The sequence below is a fragment of the Heptranchias perlo genome, chromosome 35 (genome assembly GCF_035084215.1).
Source record: "Heptranchias perlo isolate sHepPer1 chromosome 35, sHepPer1.hap1, whole genome shotgun sequence".
NCBI classification, from domain to species: domain Eukaryota; kingdom Metazoa; phylum Chordata; class Chondrichthyes; order Hexanchiformes; family Hexanchidae; genus Heptranchias; species Heptranchias perlo.
This window is the reverse complement of record NC_090359.1, coordinates 22,861,478-22,882,680: the sequence shown is the minus strand read 5'-3', so window position 1 is coordinate 22,882,680 and position 21,203 is coordinate 22,861,478. Positions and strand designations below refer to the sequence as shown.

At 45.3% G+C, this 21,203-nt stretch overlaps 1 protein-coding gene across 2 annotated transcripts in view; it reads left to right on the top strand.

Moving 5' to 3' along the window:
• Window positions 1-1,251: 1,251 nt before the first annotated feature.
• The window catches only part of epoa (erythropoietin a), a 33,548-nt gene continuing 13,596 nt past the window's right edge, over window positions 1,252-21,203 (top strand). The window contains exons 1-4 of one of the 2 annotated variants that reach the window (XM_067972114.1): window positions 1,252-1,623; window positions 2,386-2,449; window positions 15,438-15,568; window positions 20,173-20,259. In XM_067972114.1, the coding sequence (XP_067828215.1) occupies window positions 1,489-1,623; window positions 2,386-2,449; window positions 15,438-15,568; window positions 20,173-20,259 (417 nt within the window). In that variant the 5' untranslated portion in view covers window positions 1,252-1,488. Of the gene's footprint in view, window positions 1,624-2,385; window positions 2,450-7,138; window positions 7,643-15,437; window positions 15,569-20,172; window positions 20,260-21,203 lie in introns of those variants that run through there. The other variant, XM_067972115.1, reaches the window with a different exon arrangement.

Below are 21,203 nucleotides of genomic sequence, written 5' to 3'. Positions count from 1 at the left end.
GTTGCCAGGCAGCCTGCATGTGCTCCGCATAGTGATGGCCATTCTCTGAGTCTAGAAAAATGCACTAGAGGTTAAAGAGATGTTACTAGCATCTGTCGCTCCAGGTCCCGTTCACCCATCACCCTGTGCTCGCTGAGCTACATTGGCTCCCGGTCCGGGAACGCTTCAATTTTAAAATTCTCATCCTTGTTTTCAAATCCCTCCATGGTCTTGCCCGCTCCCTATCTCTATAACCTCCTGCAGCCCGACAACCCACCGGGATCTCTGCTCTCCTTCAATTCTTGCCTCTCGCACATCCCCGATTTTAATCGCTCCACCATTGGCGGCTGTGCCTTCAGCTGCCCAGGCCCTAAGCTCTGAAATCCCTTCCCTAAACCTCTCCGCCTCTCTCTGCTCCTTTAAGACGCTCCTCAAAACCTACCTTTGACCTTGTGTGTGGCTCAGTGTCAAATTTTGTTTGATAATTGCTGCTGTAAAGCGCCTTGGGACGTTTTACTATGTTACAGATGCTATATAAATGAAAGTTGTTGTTGTTTGGCACTGTGAAGTCTCCACTAGTAATTTAATGCTTACCACAAGGTGGTTCTTTGATTCTGTTGGTTTCTCCTCCTTAGAATCTTTTTCTCCGACTAGCTTCGCTGAATCTACAGCTTCCTCAGGGAAATTTAGTGTTCGGGGTGGATTTAAGGTTTGGATTAGATTTAGGGTCACAGTTTTGTATTTAGGATGGTTTAGGGTTAGGGTTAGATTTATGGTTAGGGTTAGACTGATGGTTAGGGTTAGATTATGGTGGTTGATGTTTAGTGTTAACCATTTTTTCTCAGTAATTGAAATTTCTAATTTCCAAAATAAGGTTTTAAAACATTTTTTTTAAATGACATAATTCACAATAACATGATGCCCCCCATAGTTGATAAACCTGTCAACGCTCACTATCACTTGAAGAATTTGCATTTGCTTGAGGTACTGGTGCCCTTGGAACGGAACTCCTGCATCAATCAGCAACTTTGGCAGGGGAGAGAGAAAACTGGAGGGGGCGGGGGGCTGGGGGATAACAAAAGAAAATTGTGAATCTTTGCAAAATTTCAGCACTCAGGAGGTTAAATAGCTGTATACAGATTCTGGGAAGTAAGTCCTTTGCTGGCCGTTGTCCAGTAGGTATCACACACGTACTACACCACGGCCTCCGCTTTCAATACTATTAAGCAAACAAAACTCGAATGGGATTAACCTTTAACCCTGGGTGAGCCAAGCTATCTTGAGTTGACAATCTCAGGCGCCGTGTTTTGTTGACTGACGCCTGGGACAATTGCGACTGTGGAATGCTGAGCATTTGTAGCTGCTAAAGGATTCCTGACAATGACAGACACCCATTCACTCGCATATGGCGACTGTCTTGCCACGTGTGGAATGAACTTTAAGAGATAAGAGCCGCCCACCTTTGTCTTCCAAAATTTTCCAGTTGTTAAAAAGATTAATGTATTTAACATGCTTCGCTCAGCTCACGTAATTAGGGGGACAAAGGAACTTAGTATTTATATGAAAAGGAAAATAGCTGTTTCAGAAATATCAACAAAGGATTGGAATGGTACTCAGAGAATAAAACAAAAGGCAGACCTTAAGGTAAGAAGTTGCTGTGGTATTTATCTATCTGTCATCTATCTATATATTATTTTTTTTAAAACTTGCACAGGGCACCCTTCCTATCCATAAACCTTACTTCCTGTTCTCACAATTTTTGGTCACATTTGTGGGTCAACGTTTACAATTGTAAATCACTATGTCAACACTATTTGCAATGTCATTTGTCACAATGTAGTTTCAGGCTCTGGACGTTAGGTGCCTCTGCGGAGTAAGTTTGTGAAGTCTGTCTCCCAACTCTGTCGCCATTTTGTTTGGAAAAAATAGTTATATTCATCAACCGACCGCGGGCAATTTACAACGAATATATTGAAAGTGTTGCTTAAGCAAGCACTTTCTATACACATTCATTTTACTTCTCATTGTTATGATTTTTCAATTATACTTTCATCGTCAACACTTTCACTCTCACACTTTGTTGATTGGCTCAAGTAGTGAAACAAATCAGAACTGACAAGGTAGGGAATGTATGAATTAAAAGCAAGGTAAGCAGCTTGAAAAACACCGTGAGAAACAATTTATGAAAATAACCAATCCTAAAAGCACCAGTCAGGAAAATAAGAACAAAAAAGGTGAATCAATCAAATCACTCAAAAAAGGTTTTGACAAATTGTCATCCACCGCTCAAAGTTTCATTTCATGCAAATCTTTCATTTAATATAGTAATAACTGCTCTTTGCTATTATAGACTGCTACCATAGACCTGTGATTAACAGCACCCGTGGTTTCTTTGTTGACAGTTAGAAAGCAAATGAAAAAGGTTTATCAAGAACAGTATATAGGAAGAAACTGTTTCCACTGGCAGGAGGTAAGATAATTGGCAAAATATCCAGGGGGGAAATGAGGAGAATTTTTTTACGCAGCAAGTTGTTATGATCTGGAATTTTTTTTTATTCGTTCATGGGATGTGGGCGACGCTGGCAAGGCCAGCATTTATTGCCCATCCCTAACTGCCCTTGAGAAGGTGGTGATGAGCCACCATCTTGAACCGCTGCAGTCCGTGAGATGAAGGTTCTCCCACAGTGCTGTTAGGAAGGGAGTTCCAGGATTTTGACCCAGCGACGATGAAGGAACGGCGACATATTTCCAAGTCGGGATGGTGTGTGACTTGGAGGGGAATGTGCAGGTAGTGTTGTTCCCATGTGCCTGCTGCCCATGTCCTTCCAGGTGGTAGAGGTCGTGGGTTTGGGAGGTGCTGTCGAAGAAGCCTTGCCGAGTTACTGCAGTGCATCCTGTGGACGGTATACACTGCAGCCATGGTGCGCCGGTGGTGAAGGGAGTGAATGTTTAAGGTGTTGGACGGGGTGCCAATCAAGCGGGCTGGATGTTGTCGAGCTTCTTGAGTATTGTTGGAGCTGCACTCATCCAGGCAAGTGGAGAGTATTCCATTACACTCCTGACTTGTGCCTTGTAGATGGTGGAAAGGCTTTGGGGAGTCAGGAGGTGAGTCACCTGCCACAGAATACCCAACCTCTTGTAGCCACAGTATTTATGTGGCTGGTCCAGTTAAGTTTCTGGTCAATGGTGGCCCCCAGGATGTTGATGGTGGGGGATTTGGCGATGGTAATGCCATTGAATGTCAAGGGGAGGTGGTTAGACTCCCTCTTGTTGGAGATGGTCATTGCCTGGCACTTGTCTGGCACAAATGTAACTTGCCACTTATCAGCCCAAGCCTGGATGTTGTCCAGGTCTTCATTATCTGAGGGGTTACAAATGGAACTGAACACTGTGCAATCATCAGCGAACATCCCCATTTCTGACCTTATGATGGAGGGAAGGTCATTGATGAAGCAGCTGAAGGTGGTTGGCCTAGGAAGTCCTGCAGCAATGTCCTGGGGCTGAAATGATTGGCCTCCAACAACCACTACCATCTTCCTTTGTGCTAGGTATGACTCCAGCCATTGGAGAGTTTTCCCCCTGATTCCCATTGACTTCAATTTTACTAGGGCTCCTTGGTGCCACACTTGGTCAAATGCTGCCTTGATGTCAAGGGCAGTCACTCCCACCTCACCTCTGGAATTCAGCTCTTTTGTCCATGTTTGGATCAAGGCTGTAATGAGGTCTGGAGCCGAGTAATCCTGGCGGAACCCAAACTGAGCATCGGTGAGCAGGTTATTGGTGAGTAATTGTTCTATTGTCCTGCTTTTTGTGGACAATTTTCCACATTGTCGGGTAGATGCCAGTATTGCAGCTGGACTGGAACAGTTTGGCTAGAGGCGCGGCTGATCTGGAATGCACGGTCTGAAAGGGTGGTGGAAGCAGATTCAGTAATTTCAAAAGGGAATTGGATATATCCTTAAAAAGGAGAAATTGCAGGGCTAAGGGGAAAGAGATGGGGAAGGGGACTAATTGGATAGTTCTTTGGATAGCTCTTTCAAAGACTCGTCATTGGCATGTTGGGCTGAATGATTCTATAAGAACGTATTTGTTTTTCTCAGTGGAAAAGTCGAAGAAGATTTCAATTTATTTTTACATGTGGTTTCAACCTAGCTGGAAGAGGAATCTGAATGACCGGATTCCTCCTGATTGGCTGCTGTCCACATCAATCATGGTAAACCCCTCCCATCTTCATTTTAGTTGGAAATTCAGTTTTAAAAATTCTCTTCTGAACAATTTTGGGGGCATAAAGATAACTGTTTTATATAAAAACTCAGAAACTGCATAAACGGCAAACTTTTGAGCATCATAAGAAGCAATTTTTGTTTATGGAAATTTATATTTGTTAAAGACTATATAAGTGGGCAAACTTACAAACGTGCGCTGTGTTTTTAAGACAGAAAATGGCAGATGACAAGGAATGCGGTGGGATTGGGGGATGCTTGACTGAGGAAAGGGGCCGCAGGAGGTGCGAGTACAATGGGGGAGTGGCACCTGATAGTCCAACAGGTACTATGGTGTCAGCCTTGGCTCAGTGGGTAGCACTCTTGCTTCTGAGTCAGAAGGTTATAAGTTTAAATCCCACCCCAGAGACTTGACTACATGCTGACACACTCAGTGCAATATTGAGGGAGTGCTGTACTGTTGGAGGTGTCATCTTTTGGATGAGACATTAAAAATCTGCCTTTTTAGGTGGATGTAAAAGATCCCATGCCACCATTTTGAAGAAGAACAGGGGAGTTCTCCCTGTGTCCTGGCCAATGTTTATCCCTCAACCAACACCACTAAGAAACAGATTCTCTGGCCACTATTACATTGCTGTTTGTGGGAGCTTGCTGTGTGCAAATTGGCTGCTGGGTTTCCTACATTACAACAGTGACCACACTTCCAAAAGTACCTCATTGGCTGTAAAGGGCTTTGGGACGTCGTGAAAGGCGCTATATAAATGCAAGTCTTTCTTCTTTCTATCTAAACATATAGAATGGAAAGCCTGAGTGTAAACAGTTACCTGTAAAGATGTAGATGAAAGCTCTGGCCAGTAGGTGGGGCATTGGAGCGATTTTCTGAAGTTGCTCCCCCAACTCTTAAAAACTTAAATTCATCAACTGACCATTGGAATCTCCCAGGCAATTTATTAGTATTAATAAAAACGTTTAGCTGACACTGTCTTTTAGAAGCTAGGATAAAGGATTCTGAGAGCATGGGTCTGGGGAGTGTGATAATATTTGCAAGGGGTTCACAAGAGTGAGCATAATATTTGCGGGGAAGGGGGTCCAGGGGTGTGAGTCAATATTTGCTGGATATCTCCATGAATGTATTTTTTTATTATTCGTTCATGGGATGTGGGCGTTGCTGGCGAGGCCGGCATTTATTGCCCATCCCTAATTGCCCTTGAGAAGGTGGTGGTGAGCCGCCTTCTTGAACCGCTGCAGTCCGTGTGGTGAAGGTTCTCCCACAGTGCTGTTAGGAAGGGAGTTCCAGGATTTTGACCCAGCGACGATGAAGGAACGGCGATATATTTCCAAGTCGGGATGGTGTGTGACTTGGAGGGGAACGTGAAGGTGGTGTTGTTCCCATGTGCCTGTTGCTCTTGGCCTTCCAGGTGGTAGAGGTTGCGGGTTTGGGAGGTGCTGTCGAAGAAGCCTTGGCGAGTTGCTGCAGTGCATCCTGTGGATGGTATACACTGCAGCCACTGTGTGCCGGTGGTGAAGGGAGTGAATGTTTATGGTGGTGGATGGGGTGCCAATCAAGCGTGTTGCTTTGTCCTGGATAGTATCGAGCTTCTTGAGTGTTGTTGGAGCTGCACTCATCCAAGCGAGTGGAGAGTATTCCATCACACTCCTGACTTGTGCCCTGTAGATGGTGGAAAGGCTTTGGGGAGTCAGGAGGTGAGTCACTTGCCGCAGAATACCCAGCCTCTGACCTGATCTTGTAGCCACAGTATTTATATGGCTGGTCCAGTTAAGTTTCTGGTCAATGGTGACCCCCAGGATGTTGATGGTGGGGGATTCGGCGATGGTAATGCCATTGAATGTCAAGGGGAGGTGGTTAGACGCTCTCTTGTTGGAGATGGTCGTTGCCTAGCATTTGTCTGGCGCAAATGTTACTTGCCACTTATGAGCCCAAGCCTGGATGTTGTCCAGGTCTTGCTGCATGCGGGCTCGGACTGCTTCATTATTTGAGGGGTTGCGAATGGAACTGAACACTGTGCAATCATCTGTGAACATCCCCACTTCTAACCTTATGATGGAGGGAAGGTCATTGATGAAGCAGCTAAAGATGGTTGGGCCTAGGACACTGCCCTGAGGAACTCCTGCAGCAATGCCCTCGGGCTGAGATGATTGGCCTCCAATAACCACTACCATCTTCCTTTGTGCTAGGTATGACTCCAGCCACTGGAGAGTTTTCCCCCTGATTCGCATTGACTTCAATTTAACTAGGGCTCCTTGGTGCCACACTCGGTCAAATGCTGCCTTGATGTCAAGGGCAGTCACTCTCACCTCACCTCTGGAATTCAGCTCTTGCTACTTGCAGGGGGTCCCAGAATTGTGTCAATATTTGAAAGGGGTCTGGGGAGTGTGTCAATATTTGGAAGTGGCCTGGGCAGTGTATCAGTATTTGCAAAGGGTCTGGGGAGTGTGTCAATATTTTCAAGGGCTGTGGGGAGTGTGTCAATATTTGCAGGGGGTCTGGAGAGTGTGTCAATATTTGTAGGGGGTCTGGAGAGTGTGTCAATATTTGAGGGGGCGCATCAATATTAGGTCCCCAAACGTGTGTCGGCATTTGCAGAGGGAATCCGGGAGCGTGCCGGTATCTGCAGGGGCGGGGGTCCTGAATCACTCACAGAAAAGTTTGAAAGTCACTAGTGTAAATAAAAGAAGTTGGAACGAAAATCTCTCTCAAATAAGCAAGTCTCTTTGAAAAGACATGTTCCCCTCTATACAACCTATCCCACTCCCTTACAGAGAGGGAGAGAAAAGGAGTCCCAAATATTAAATCAGAAACTTCCGTCCGATTTCTATGTAAACTGACCCCCCGGCTCAGTTCCCCAGCCACATGAGCTTTGTGTGACCGGGGGGGCGCGGTGGAAACGTGCGCGGAGTTGCGTGGTGAATGAGTTCGGCAACCCAAAGAGCAGTGCTTGGATATCCGAGGGAACCCCCCATTTCCGTGCATTAAATCCTAGTGTCTTGGAGCGTCGACGCGGTGGGAGAGCATTGTCCCGTCTTGTCCCTCCCTGTGGCGGGTGTGCTGGGCTGACTCTCTGCAAAGGCAGCTCCGCGGGTGATTGAGCAGACTCATCGATCCTGTCCCATCGCTTCTTTAACCTCTTCTCCTTTTATCTCCGGAGACCTCCTCCCCCACCCATTTTTTTTGTTGTTGGGCTTGGATTGACTGGTCAGAAAAGAGGGACAATTTCTCCCCCCCCCACCTTCCCAAAAAAAAAACTTTTTCGTGCAAAAAATAAGTTTAAAAATTGGATTTAAACTGGGAAAAAAAACTTGCGGGGATTTGTTTCTCGTTTTTAACGTGAAATACTACCCAATGGGAAACAGATTCACGCATGGAAGCTCAAGAAATGTGATTGAAAAGGACTATGAAGATTTGGATATGGGGATACCGGGTAAGTGGTTTTGAGTTAAGGCTTCCTTAAGAGCCAGGATAACGAGTGTCAGCAAATCCAATGCATTATTTATTAAATCGATTGTACATATTGATTACTGCCAAATATGTGAACGGGAAAACACACACATGCGCTCAGTTTTAATGAAGGTGCTGGGATTCTGTTGTGGAGCATGTAATAAGGTTGCAATGGTTAAGTGTGTGAGCGTCAGTCTCTGGTTTGTGGTGTTGGATTTCAACTATGCTGCTGCCCCATCACCTGCGCCAGATAAATTAACCTTTATCTTTTGCTACTAAAGGAGAGGAAAGAAAACCTGCATTTATCTTGCGCCTTTCACGACCTCAGGACGTCCCAAAGCCTTTTTACAGCCAATGAAGTACTTTTTGAAGTGTAGGAAAACGTTACTATAGGAGGAGTTTTGGACAGGTGTACTGGAGCCAGACCTGCCAAGTCTCACTCATTTGGAACAATAACAACTTATATTTAGAGTCCTCGTTTCATATGACAAAGTGACCCCGAGGTGCCAAAGCAGTGAGGACCGCACGGAAAGTAGGAAAGAACTTGGATTTATACAGCGTCTTTCACGCCGTCTGTGGGGGTGCCAAAGGGCTTTACAGCCAATTAATTACTTTTTGAAGTGTAGTCACTGTTGATACGTAGGCAATCGGCAAATCAGATAAGTGACCTGTTGATCAGTTTTGGTGGTGTTGGTTGAGGGAGGAATGTTGGCCAGGACATCGGGGAGAACTCCCCTGCTCTTCTTCGATTAGTGCCGTGGGATCTTTCACGTCTGCCTGCGAGGGCAGACGGGGCCTCGGTGTAACGTCAGGCACCTCAGAACAATGCAGCGCTCGCTCAGTACTGTACTGGGTGCTGGGGTAGGTGACCGAAGGCACCGTCAAAGAGGTAAATCCTGAGAAGGCTTTTGAAAAAGAGAGGGTGCAGAGGAGATTTACAACAATGGTACCAGGGATGAGAGACTTCAGTTACATGGAGAGACTAGAGAAGCTGGGATTGTTCTCCTTAGAGCAGAGAAGGTTAAAGGGAGATTTAATAGAGACGTTCAAAATCATGAAGAGTTTTGATAGAATAAATAAGGAGGAACAGTTTCCACTGACAGAAGGGTCGGTAACCAGAGGACACAGATTTAAGGTAATTGGCAAAAAAGCCAGAGGTGAGTTGAGAAATTTTTGAACGCAGCGAGTTGTTATGATCTGAAATGCATAGCCTGAAAGGGTGGTGGAGGCAGATTCAATAGTAACATTCAAATGGCAATTGGATGAATACTTGAAGGGGAGAAAATTGCAGGGCTATGGGGAAAGAGCAGGGGAATGGGACTAATTGGATAGCTCTTTTGACACAGGGATGATGGGCTGAATGGCCTCCTGTGCTGAAAGATACTATGATTCTATGAAAGAGGGTGTCGGGTAGCGAGGCAATGAGATTTAGGGAGTAAGTGTCGGGGTTCAGTGGTGTGTTGGTTGAAGGCTCTGTCACCGGTGATAGAATGAAGGGAGAGGCGGATACACATCAAGCAGGAGTCTGTAGAACAGCGGGTGCATGTTAGGACATAGAGCTGGAGAGAGAGGGATACACAGCAAGCAGGAGTCTGTGGAACAGTGGGTGCATGTTAGGACATAGAGCTGGAGAGAGAGGGATACACAGCAAGCAGGAGTCTGTAGAACAGCGGGTGCATGTTAGGGCATAGAGCTGGAGAGAGAGGGATACACATCAAGCAGGAGTCTGTGGAACAGTGGGTGCATGTTAGGACATAGAGCTGGAGAGAGAGGGATACACATCAAGCAGGAGTCTGTGGAACAGTGGGTGCATGTTAGGGCATAGAGCTGGAGAGAGAGGGATACACATCAAGCAGGAGTCTGTGGAACAGTGGGTGCATGTTAGGGCATAGAGCTGGAGAGAGAGGGATACACATCAAGCAGGAGTCTGTGGAACAGTGGGTGCATGTTAGGACATAGAGCTGGAGAGAGAGGGATACACAGCAAGCAGGAGTCTGTGGAACAGTGGGTGCATGTTAGGGCATAGAGCTGGAGAGAATTGGAGAGTTAGGATGGGTGAGGCCACCAGGGGATTTAGAGACAAGGATTTTGAACTCAATACACTGGAGGCCAGAGAGATAAGGGTGAACATTGCGTGAGATAGGATTTGAGCAGCAGCGTTTGCAGTGAGATTTATTCACTCCAGTGTAAAAATTGACCTATTTTGATATCTTAAGAATGAACACAGCTCCATGTGCCTAAATGGGTTTTTGCAACCTGTCTCACTCTCTGTGATCAAAAATCTCTTTAGAGTTTCCTGCCATTGCCAGTTGTTGATTAAAAGGGCACTGTCTTCACTCATCACTATCCTTGGAGGAGCTGACTCTTGCAGTGAATAAGTGCTTTGCGAACCTGATTCCTTTTTGGGGAGGGAGAAGGGATTAGCCTCATTTTCTGACACATTTTGATGTAGATCGCTTCGATACATTTAAGGGGAAGCTTGGTAAGTACATGAGGGAGAAAGGATATGGTGATAGGGTTAGATGAAGTAAGGTGGGAGAAGGCTCGTATGGAGCTTAAACACTGGTGTAGACCAGTTGGGCCGAATGCCATGTTTCTGTGCTGTAAGTTCTATGTAATTACGTGTAATCACATCATTAATAGGGCAAGTGATCTGGCGCAGCGCGATCTTCCATGAGCTACCACACTAGGGTAGTATGATCAGCTGCTCAGGCAGTACAATTTGTGGGGGGGGGGGGCTCCAAAGAGCTGGAGCATAGTCATTGTCTGATGGTGGGGCAGATTGAGTGGGTGTTCGAGTGGTAACCTGGAGTCAGAGGGCTGGTGGAGGAGATCGTTGAGCTGAGGTGGAGTGAAAGTGTGGAGGAACTTGTAGATGAGGATTAGGACCTTGAAATGCATGTGGCGGGTGGGATGGAGAGCTAGTGGTGCTTGGCAAGGACAGGGGTGATTGATTGATTTATGGAAGTTCGTGAAAAGACAATGGGAGAATTTTCTTTGTATCAGGATTAAGCGTTTATGGATTCAACGGTAGACAGATGAGTAAAATGAAAAAAGAAGAAAGTCTTACATTTATATAGTGCCTATCACATCCTGAGGACGTCCAAAAGCGCTTTACAGCTAATTAAGTCCTTTTGAAGTGTAGTCGCTGTTGTAATGGAGGAAACGTGGCAGCCAATTTGCACACAGCAAGCTCCCACACACAGCAATGTTTCTTTAGTGATGTTGGTTGCGAGATAAATATTGGCCAGGACAATAGAGAGGCAGGTAGCACATACAGAACTGCGTGCTAAACAGCACAGCAGCAGACATTGACATTATTGCTCACCTTAGAAAAAAAACTTGCATTTCCCAAAGCACTTCACAGCCAATGAATTAATGACTTTCTTCTTTGAAGGACAGTCATTGTTGTTTTGTAGCTAAATGCAGCAGCCAATTTGCGTACAACAAGATCCCACAAACAGCAAATGAGATGAACGATCAGTTAATCTGTTTTTGGAGGAATGATGGCCAAGACATCAGAGATCTCCCTGTATCTTATACATGAAACTGAATAGGCAGATGGGTCCTCAGTTTAACATCTCATCCGAAAGACGGCACCTCTGATGGTGCAGCACTCCCTCAGCACTGCACTAAAATTTTCAGCCTTATGTGCTTAAGTCCTGGGCTGGAGTGGGCTTATGAGTTACCAGAGGTGCCCTGACATTGATGACGGGATAACAAAGATGACAGTGGCAATGGACATGAAAGTCTCTGGTCTCCGGTACTGCAATTTCTTTTAACAATGTATTGAAGATTAATATTCATTAGTTGATCTCCTGTGATGTTGAACGCAGGGAGACAAGACAAAGTGTAGTCTTCAGGTGAAGCAGGGTGAACTCAGAGGCGAGCATGCAACCAACTGAGCCAAGCTGTCGTTTGAGAATTTTTCGCAGCTCTCCCTCATGTATGTCTGGTCTTCAGCTTCCTTCACCTGCTTTGCAGTGAAACAGCAGCAGATAAAGCCAAGCTCGTCCAAAGATCTTACCATTAGGTTAAAAAAAACGTATGTTGGTCATTTGGACCCAACGTGATTTTAACTGCTGATTGTGGCAGTGGTGCTCAGAACCTGGCTCGCCAGTAAAACCCGGCAGCAGGCAGCATCGTGGCCAGAAGAAGCCAAGGAAAGTTTTATTTTTTCACTTTTTGAGCGAGTGCTCCTCCTGGACCCACAAGGAAATGTTGTGCCTTCCCTGCCCTGGGCTTCCTCCACCCTCCTCTGCATCGGCCGCAATTCTCATTGGACCTCCGGCAAATTACCTTCATGCCCGGGACCGTTCCCTCGGGTCCCCGGCGGTGGTCTCCTGCTGCCTGAAATCTTGCTTCCACCTGCCGGCCTCTCCGTCATCTCCGCTGGCTTCGGGCGGGTGTCAGTGTGGCAGTATTAAAATGAGACCCAGGGGTCAAAATTGCCCAAGCCTCATACTGGCACTGTCGTGAGCATTTCCCTCCCGCCCGCTCACTCATACGTCACACTTCTGCTCCAGGTTAAAATGGGGGCTTATGACTTACCAGAGGTGCCTGTCATTGTAGAATGGATAACAAAAATGACAGTGGCATCAGACATGAAAGCCTCTGATCTCCAATACTACAATTTATTTTGACATTGTACTGAAGATTAATATTCACTAGTTGATATCCTGTGGTGTTGAACATGGGGAGACAAGACAAAGTGTAGTCTTCAGGTGAAGCAGGGTTTGGGGGCGGGAGATAATTGGATGTAATGCAATCCCCATTTTAAAGTCGTACAGTCTTGCTTATTTTTACATATTTGATTTTACTATTATGATTGACAGTTAAATAGCAAACCTTACAACAATTTGGGAAGCAAAGAAGTAGAATGGGTTGGGACATAGAAGTTTCCCTGCAGTAGACTGAGGAGCCGGGAGACACAAAATTGAGGTGCAACAGTGCCACTGCTAGCAGGAGGGTGTAATTATAGCGTGACATGTTTACCTAGGCATTTTCCATTGTAGGAATTTATAATAGGAAAAATTGAAACAAAAACACAACAGCTAGAAGAACAGTTTTGTAGAGAGGAAGTGTGCAGAAACATAAGATTTTAAATATATTATATGTATACAACATAAGGCTTGCTGAAATCCCTTACAACCCTATTGATATTTTTAGTGGGCTATATTAAACATTTGTGATTAGTGTTGGCTGCTTTAAAAAAAAGCACAATTTGAGTGCATTAATTTCAAGGAAATGCATCAATTTCAAATGCGTCAGTTTCAGTGACTGAACATCCAAGTGCAAAATTGTTCCACAGCTGCTAAAAGTCCTTTTTAAAACTTGATTTTCTCTGGTGCATCTCCTATGGTGTTGCTCACGTTACATCAGATGATATGTCAAAGACAGGAGCATCCTATCAAGTGATGCACAATTCTCCTGCTGGGAAGGTGGATCTGTGTGTTGTGCGGTCTATCCCTTTAAGGCCGCAATGTCTACTTTAGGCACGTCCAGAGGTCAATTAGAGGGTAAGCCCATTCTGAGGTCAGTTGGAGGCTAATTATATTTCCCTGTAGATTAGTAGATGCGTGTCGGCTCTTCAACCACGGCCAGAAAAAAACCAGCACGAGATTACTGTCTTTCTCCTTTTTCATACTATTGACACTTTGAAGTGATAGGTGATGGGCACACAATAGATACGAGATTTTTAATTTTAAAAAAAATCAGGACAACATTTGTTTTAAAAAGAGAAAAGGCTCAAAATGTTCTCATTTGGAACTTTGTTTTAATTAACACGCCTCATTTTCCATTATTGAAAAATATAAAAAACCTATGGGACCATCCCAGAAAAAAACCCCGAAAGGATTAGTACAGCCCTAATTTATATATTACTTAAATTATATATGTTATCAATATTCCAAATAGACAACCAAGAACTTTCTGTTTGCAATATTAGTGTACGAGTGTTCCTTTGTGTGCTATTTTAAACAACACGTTAACTCATTTAAAACAAACTGGTTAAAGTCTCTATTAAAATAGCACACAGAGGACTGTCACACAAGTACATTAACTAATGGTGCTTACATAGGGCCTTTAATGTAGCAAACAACAAAGCACCTCCCAGGTCACCCCTCCTTATCTTTCCCTCCGTGGCTCAGCATCCATTCGCTTACTCTGCAAAGTGCCGTGGGATTGTCTCTGTGTTAAAGGTGCCAAATAAATGCAAGTTGTTATTGGAGAGACAACTGAATTGTATGAACAAGCTTCTACGGATCTGCTTGTTTAGTCATTATATCCCATGTACTATGCCTGTCCTCCATGGCATGGGATATGGGGTACATTTTAGGACGGGAGTGTTCACCGGTAATTTGAACATGGAGTTTGGCATACTGATTTGCGGCCTGCACGATTTTCTATTCAACTCGTCCAGCTTGGTCTGTCGCCCGTGTCTTGTCTCAAGGTCTGATCTGTCCATTGGTCAGTGGGGATGCCCCCTTTTTAAATGGGTGCCATCTGAATGGAATCCTTGGTGATTCTCTGATCGAGCTGAAGCCACGAGTTAGGTCGACTCTTGGACAGGCAGTGGTCAAACCACCTGATTGCAGGAGGGAAGGGAAGGGGATGAAATAAATCCAAGTGGGTGGCTTTTCACGATAGGGTTACTGGACAAGAAAAGATTACAGATTCTATGTTGTGATATCCTGAGGCACTGTGGGAAACAGGGAGATAGATAATGTACACAAGGTCACTGAACTCAAAACAGAAAGGAAACATGGCAAAACACAGGAATGAGGATGAAACCATACGCTGTAGGGTCTAGTACTTGTTTTGGAGTGCATGCTGTGTGATAATAGCCAGCATCTTAACTTTAAACTCCTGACAGCAAGAGAGAGGAGAGCCTCATTCCATCAGTCTGTACTGGATTTCTGGAGGTGAAAGGTCTGTATTCTAACCCACTGAGCCAGACTTCCCACCCTCTCCCAATCCTACTGATGGGACCTTCCACAATCAGGAGGGCTAGGGTTCATCAATTCTGATCCTGGTTTGCTTGGTAGGTGTTGGTGGATTGAGAAAAGACCATTCGGCCCATTGAAAGTGCCCTTCCACTGAACCACAGAGAGTTTGTCAGGTGCTCCAAATTTACCTAATCTCCTCAAAGAAGTTAATGAGCGCATGTAGACGAGAAACTCAGTCAGGTTTCCTCCTCCACAGATAACCATGTACAATACGATGTGATACCGTTCTAACACTGTAGTCTACCTAATTCAACCATGAGCACCCGTAGATTCAGCAGATGACGGTCCCATGGTCTCAAGGGGAGTGGAACCATCGTGTTCCATCAGTCTGTCATCTCAATTTCACTTGGCGCGTGTGACAACCATGCTGAGACTGATCTCACCGACCTTTGGGAGGTTAGGAGAGAGAACCATAGATGGGAATTCTGGTTCTTGGTCCGTGGCTACATCATGCTTCAGTGTCACCCTAAGCAACCTGACCAAAGTGTTTTATCTATTCAGGTACTGGTCTTCTCTTCAGGTGACCTGCTGCTAGGCCTCTGCCAGTGTGAGATGATTCCCTATGTGATTCTGTGTTTCTTCTTGTGACGAAGCACTTGGGTCTCCATTTGATGCCTCTCTAGAGCAACACTACTGAGACCATGCGTTGAAGCACCGCCATCCCCCTCCCCTTGCCCAGAAGTTCTCTTATATTTATGCACAAGTTTTGGTCGTAAATCTTAATCGCATGTCAATTGATGGTTCTTTATCTTTCTTTCCCCCCCAACCCAGGACTTTTTGCACTGCTAGTGATGTTACTCGGTTACATAAAGCCAGCAAAGTCGAATCCACTTCAGCCAATCTGTGACATCAGGGTGCTGGACAAGTACATTAGAGAGGCAAAGGATGCTGCAAATTCAATGGTACGCCATTGTGTGCATGTATGTGGTCTGCTTATAGCATAACACAGTGAGTTTCAACTGTGTTTGAGTCTGACACCTGGTATGAATGTTAACTCAGAGCACAACTTAAGAACAGATTAATGCAAGGTTGTAGAGTTAACGCTGTAGTAACCCTATGCTGGCGGTATTGTATAGAAGTATAGCATCTGATTGGGTATATTGAGTATACGTTTCTTAATAGTTAGACCCATCATTCCAGTGCATTACTAAGCCTTGCTGGTTCAATTCCCAGTTGGGGCATCAATAATGGGGGACGGGGAGTGCGCCTACAATTGGCGGCAGCCTCCCTGCGCTGCGGAGGGGAAAAAAGGGTCAGCCAGGCTCCTGCTCCTAATCTGTTCAAAAGACCCGTATGGGAAAGTGCATGTGTGTGGAGGTCGGGTGAGGACAGCATCGAGCTCAGCCGACATTCACCGTCTACACTCCCGCAGGAATAATAGCCACTCGGGTGAGGTACCGCAGGGCAGCTGTTGGCCCTGGAACTGTACCCCAGCAAGAATTAGCACCTTCAGGACACTCTGTTATGACTTTAACTTGCAATATCAAAAGAAGCATTAATGAAAAAATAAAGTTAAACTTGAAACCATTTAAATGCCAAAGGGTAAAGGGACAATAATTCCATCTCAGGGTGCAGATGACCAACTGTTTCAGCTCTCGTTTTGCAGTTTATGAAGTCATGAGAACCCTTTGGATATCTGTCTCTCATCCATCCAGAGTCCTCCATTAACTCACTGAGGGCGAATTTCTGCAAGGGATCGTCTGCCGTAACTTTGGCAGAAGATCTGTAGAAATCCCGGAGAAATGGCGTAAACACAGTTTGCTCCGTTGCGCCAGGGTTTAGCAGACAATCTACCGAAGTTACGGCGGATGAATGGAAGAACCCCCGTGGAAATTCACCCTCCATTGCGTTTATATTTTTAAAGGAGTTTTTGGGGGATGTTTTTAACGTATGGCGGCACCTAATCTTGAGATTTTACTCATTTGGGAATTCCATAAAATTAGATCAGTTATTCCAGAATTAAATCCCAACTGGATGACAATTGACCCATGAAGAGACAAATGTTCTTATCAGATGATTCAATCAAGCCCAAACTTTGCACCTCTTTGTTTGCTTTCCCCAGAAACTTATAACACCCGTCCAATGCCAAGTAATTACACAATGGCTGATACTCGTGGGTATCAAACGTTCAAAGAAGCAAAGCGAAAACCCACTTCCCCAGATAGTTTGGCGTGTTAAGCAGTGAGTCACTGAGCCATACAGATCAGGGAAGTTCCAAGGTTCAATCCTTGGTCTGTCTTGGATTAGCTGGTTTGCAGTAGGTTTGGCTCAATTGGAGAAGGTCGGTGAGGCTCTCCTTTCATGATAGCGATTCAATGACCCTCCGCCCCCGCCCCCACTTACTGAAAGCGTACATGTGTGAATGTCAGGTGAAGACAGGATTAGGTTTGGATATGATACCCCCTAGAACCGTAGGCTGCTGACACTCACCCAGCCAAGAGTAAACAGCCTAGATATTCTGGCCTATTTTGGGCACAGAATTAGCGCAATCTGGGGTGGGGCGGGGGAGGGGAGCAATTTGGGTTGGGATCATTTATCTGACCTGGGAAATTCCAGTGGAAGGGAGGGTAGGTCTTCCCCGCCGCCCCCCCCCACCCCCCACTTCCCCATGTGACATCATACTTGGAGACAGGACTGGCAGGATGCCAGGCACCCCATGAAATTCCAGTCGTGCTACCCCATGTACAATGGAAAGTAAGCCTGCATGAAGCAATGTACAGCAGCCTTAAGTGGGCCCCACAATCCCTTATCCCAATGGCAGTCGATTTGAGAGAGACATTACCATTAGGAAAGTAGCAAATCATTCTAGCAGCAGCCGCCACCGAATGTTTTTCTATCCGACCACTCTGGCCAGTCCGATGTGTGCCCCTCCAACAGGGTGGCATTGTGCCTCTCCAGAACCCCGCTGCCTCCCTCTCCCCCGCCCCCACGCGGGGTAGGCACCACAGCAGTGGTGTAAATGGCATGGGCAGAAAGAAAACAAGCTAGAAGCTCACCATCACCAGGCTACGGATTGCAGTTCTGCACTTTGATGAACATATTCCATCACTGAGTGACTCCAGCCTGCAAATTACTGTGACTCATGTTAACATGCTACTGCTTTAATGAGCTTGTATCAAATTCCACTTTCCACTATTTTAACAAAAGCTTAACCTGGTTATTGTAAAAGCAGTTAGTGCCTCTGTTAAAATAGCAGCGAGAGGAATCTCATTCCAGTATGTTAAGCGTTCACATGATAACATTCCTTACAGTCATTTGAAGGCTTCTGTGTTTACTGGAGCAGCTGCCTTATGCTGACATTCTTTCAGCTAGTTTAATGATGTTTAGATATTCAGAGCTTATTGCCTCAGTATAGATTAGTCCTGCGCCTGCCAGCATTTTGAGAATTATATGTGATTTAAGCATTCGTTTGCAAATGCTAAGCAAAAGGTTCTCCAGCCATTAGTGCAGAGCCATGGTAGACTGCAAAGTTGTGGAGGGGTGACGGATTGGATGTGCTGGAAGGGCTCTGCATCTTCCCCCACATGCAACCTGTTACCCCCTCCACAACATCTCACCCCCAGTCTCTCCCCTCTGCTGCCACACTTTTCTCACCTCATGGCCGGATTTCTTCAACGTTCTCTTTGCCGGCCTCTCCATTTTCATCATTCACAAGCTACAAACCATCCAGAATGCAACAACAGTGTCGTCATCCACATCACCGTCAGCCTTATCCTTGCCACGTTCCACTGGCTTCTTGTGTCCCAGAGAATTGACCTTCAAGAATTTCATTTCTCATCTTCAGATCCCTTCAGGGCCTTGACTCCCCCCTCTTCTCCCCCCCCCTCCCCAACTATGATCTTCAAAAAGTCTTTGAATGCACCTTCCACTCCTCCAACTCCAGCTTACTTCTCCTACTCTGCCCCGCCCTTTGGAACTCCCTCCCTCAGCATTTCCACCTTGTCACTTCGCTCTCTGTCATCCACTTTGGATCCAAGAAAGACAAATTGAAGTATTTTCTTAATGGTGAGAGAATGGGAACTGTGGAGGAGCAAAGTGATTTGGGTGTCCAGGTACACAAGTCACTAAACGCTAGTGCACACATACACAAAGTAATCAAAAGGGCTAATGGAATGTTAGCCTTTATCTCAAGGGGGCCGGAATACAAAGGGGAGGAAGTTATGATTCATTTGTTCAGAGGCTTGGTCAGACCCCATCTGGAGTACTGCATTCAGTTTAGGACATCGAATCTCAGGAAGGATATACTGGCCTTGGAGGGAGTGCAGCGCAGATTCAGCAGAATGATACCAGGGCTTACAGGGTTAAATAATGAAGACAGGTTGCATAAACTTGGCTTGTATTCCCTTGCGTTTAGAAGGACAAAGGGTGGTCTAATTGAGGTGTTAAAAATGATGAAAGGATTCGATACAGTAAATACGGAAAACCTATTTCCTCTGGTGGGGGAGTCTCGAACAAGGGGACACGATCTTAAATTAGAGCCAGGCCATTCAGGAGTGAAATCAGGAAGCACTTCTGCACACAAAGGGTAGTGGAAATCTGGCACTCTCACCCTCAAAAAGGCTGTGCATGTTGAGACAATTGAAATTTTCAAGACCGAGATCGACAGATTTTATTAAGTAAGTGTATCAGGGATATGGATCGAAGGCGGGTAAATGGATTTGAGGCACAGATCAGCCAGGTCTGATTGAACGGCAAAACAGGCACAAGGGGCTGAATGGCCTACTCCCGCGATTATGTTTCTGTGCCTCTAGAAACTTTTTCTTTGAGAGTACTTTGCCCCCCACCATGACTTCCTTCCTCTTTTCTCCCCCTCCTCATATTGGCCACTTACTTCCAATGCTCTGTCAAGTGCTGTGAGATGCCTTTCTACAAGGAATGAGCTCCATAGTAATGTAAATTGTTGCTGTAGTAGAGTGAATGGTGTTTATAGGAAGTACCCCTCTATGGGTCAATATGACATTCCAGTTCATCAGTGCACAGCAACTTTCAGCCAAGAGGCCAAGCAGTGACTGGCTCCTATACCTCCAAATAATGTCACAAGTGGCTTGCAAATCCTGAGTGGAATGTGCCAACTCTGCCCCAGTGCCTTTCTTCCTCTGCTGTATGACTACTGACCCCTTCCCCATGCCTCCCTTGCCCATCAGACAACTTGACTGAAATCAGAAAGTCACCAGCGGTGAAGTTGGTCTTCAGCATTGGGGGAAAAGGGGCCATAGCGAATCCATTGACTTCAATGGAAAAGAAAATCGGCGGGGTGTAAAATGGGCTGCTGATTCGCTATTGCCCACTTTGTGCGATCGCCGAAGACCAATTTCACCCCCACCATCTGGGGAAAAGAGGTTAACAGTCATGCCATCCTACCTCACCACAATGCAGCACATCTTGCCGTGCCATGATACCCACCTACTCTAAAAGGTTTTTCCTCTAGGTAGTAATTTTTACTGAACTTTATAGTTGGTGAGGCGGAAAGCTGATTCTTGTCTCACTGTAATATGTTTCCATTTAGGAACGGTGTGAGGAGACCTGCACTCTCACAGGAAATTTTACCCTTCCAAAAACCAATGTCAGCTACAGAGAATGGGCAGCAAAGGACGTAAGTTTATTTTCTTTTCATGATTGCACTGATAAAGACAATAAATGGAGGGATATCTGGCCCGGTACCAAAGTACAAGCTACAAACACTCGTCCAAATGCTATTATCTGACATGCTTGGAATCCTGACCTACTGGGGACAAGATTTCAACTTTTTACAGGAGAAGGGAGAAAAAAAAAGAGAATAAAAGAAAAAATTAAGTCGTCAGATCAGTGCTACTAGGACAGCTTTGAGTCACCCTTAAAACTGCCCCTAATTCCAGACTGGAAAATGAAGGAAGAGTGGTGGCAGCTGCTGTAATTGGGATAAGTGTATGGATGATTCACATTTGTTGACAAGTTGATTTGCGACATTGATCCTTGTATGCACATTTCCCCAGTGTAACATTTCCATTTCCCACATCAGCCATTCTTGGGTACCAGCTTGTACCTGTCGGGAGCTTGGTAAAGAGTGCCCCTAAACCCATTTAATTTTGCGCCCTTACATCTTTCGGTCTGGGCTTTATTTTCACCCATGGTGCTGAGGTGAAAGACAGTGACGTTTAGGGGTTGGACACGGGCCTTTCGCTTCCGGAATTCAAATCAAGCCCAGATTGATGGGATGAAGATCTTCTCTATAAAGGTCCGATGTGAAATGAGCTTTAGCAGTCTCAGCCTTGGTCACAATGGGCATGGAGCTACTGCAAAGCTGCCCCTAATTCAATGACAGTCGAGTCTGCCTAATGTAATACTCTGTTGGACCATATAAAATTAGAATATTATACGTCCTATAACAATAAGGGGACTTTTCTTATAAACACTTGGAAACACTTCTGGACTGTTTTGAAAGCATTTACAATTTTCAAGAATCAGAAAAAATGTTAAAAATCTAATATTTTGTTTTAATTTCACTGTAATAAGGGTAATTTCTGTTATTTTGGACTGTTTTATCTTTGAAATTGAATC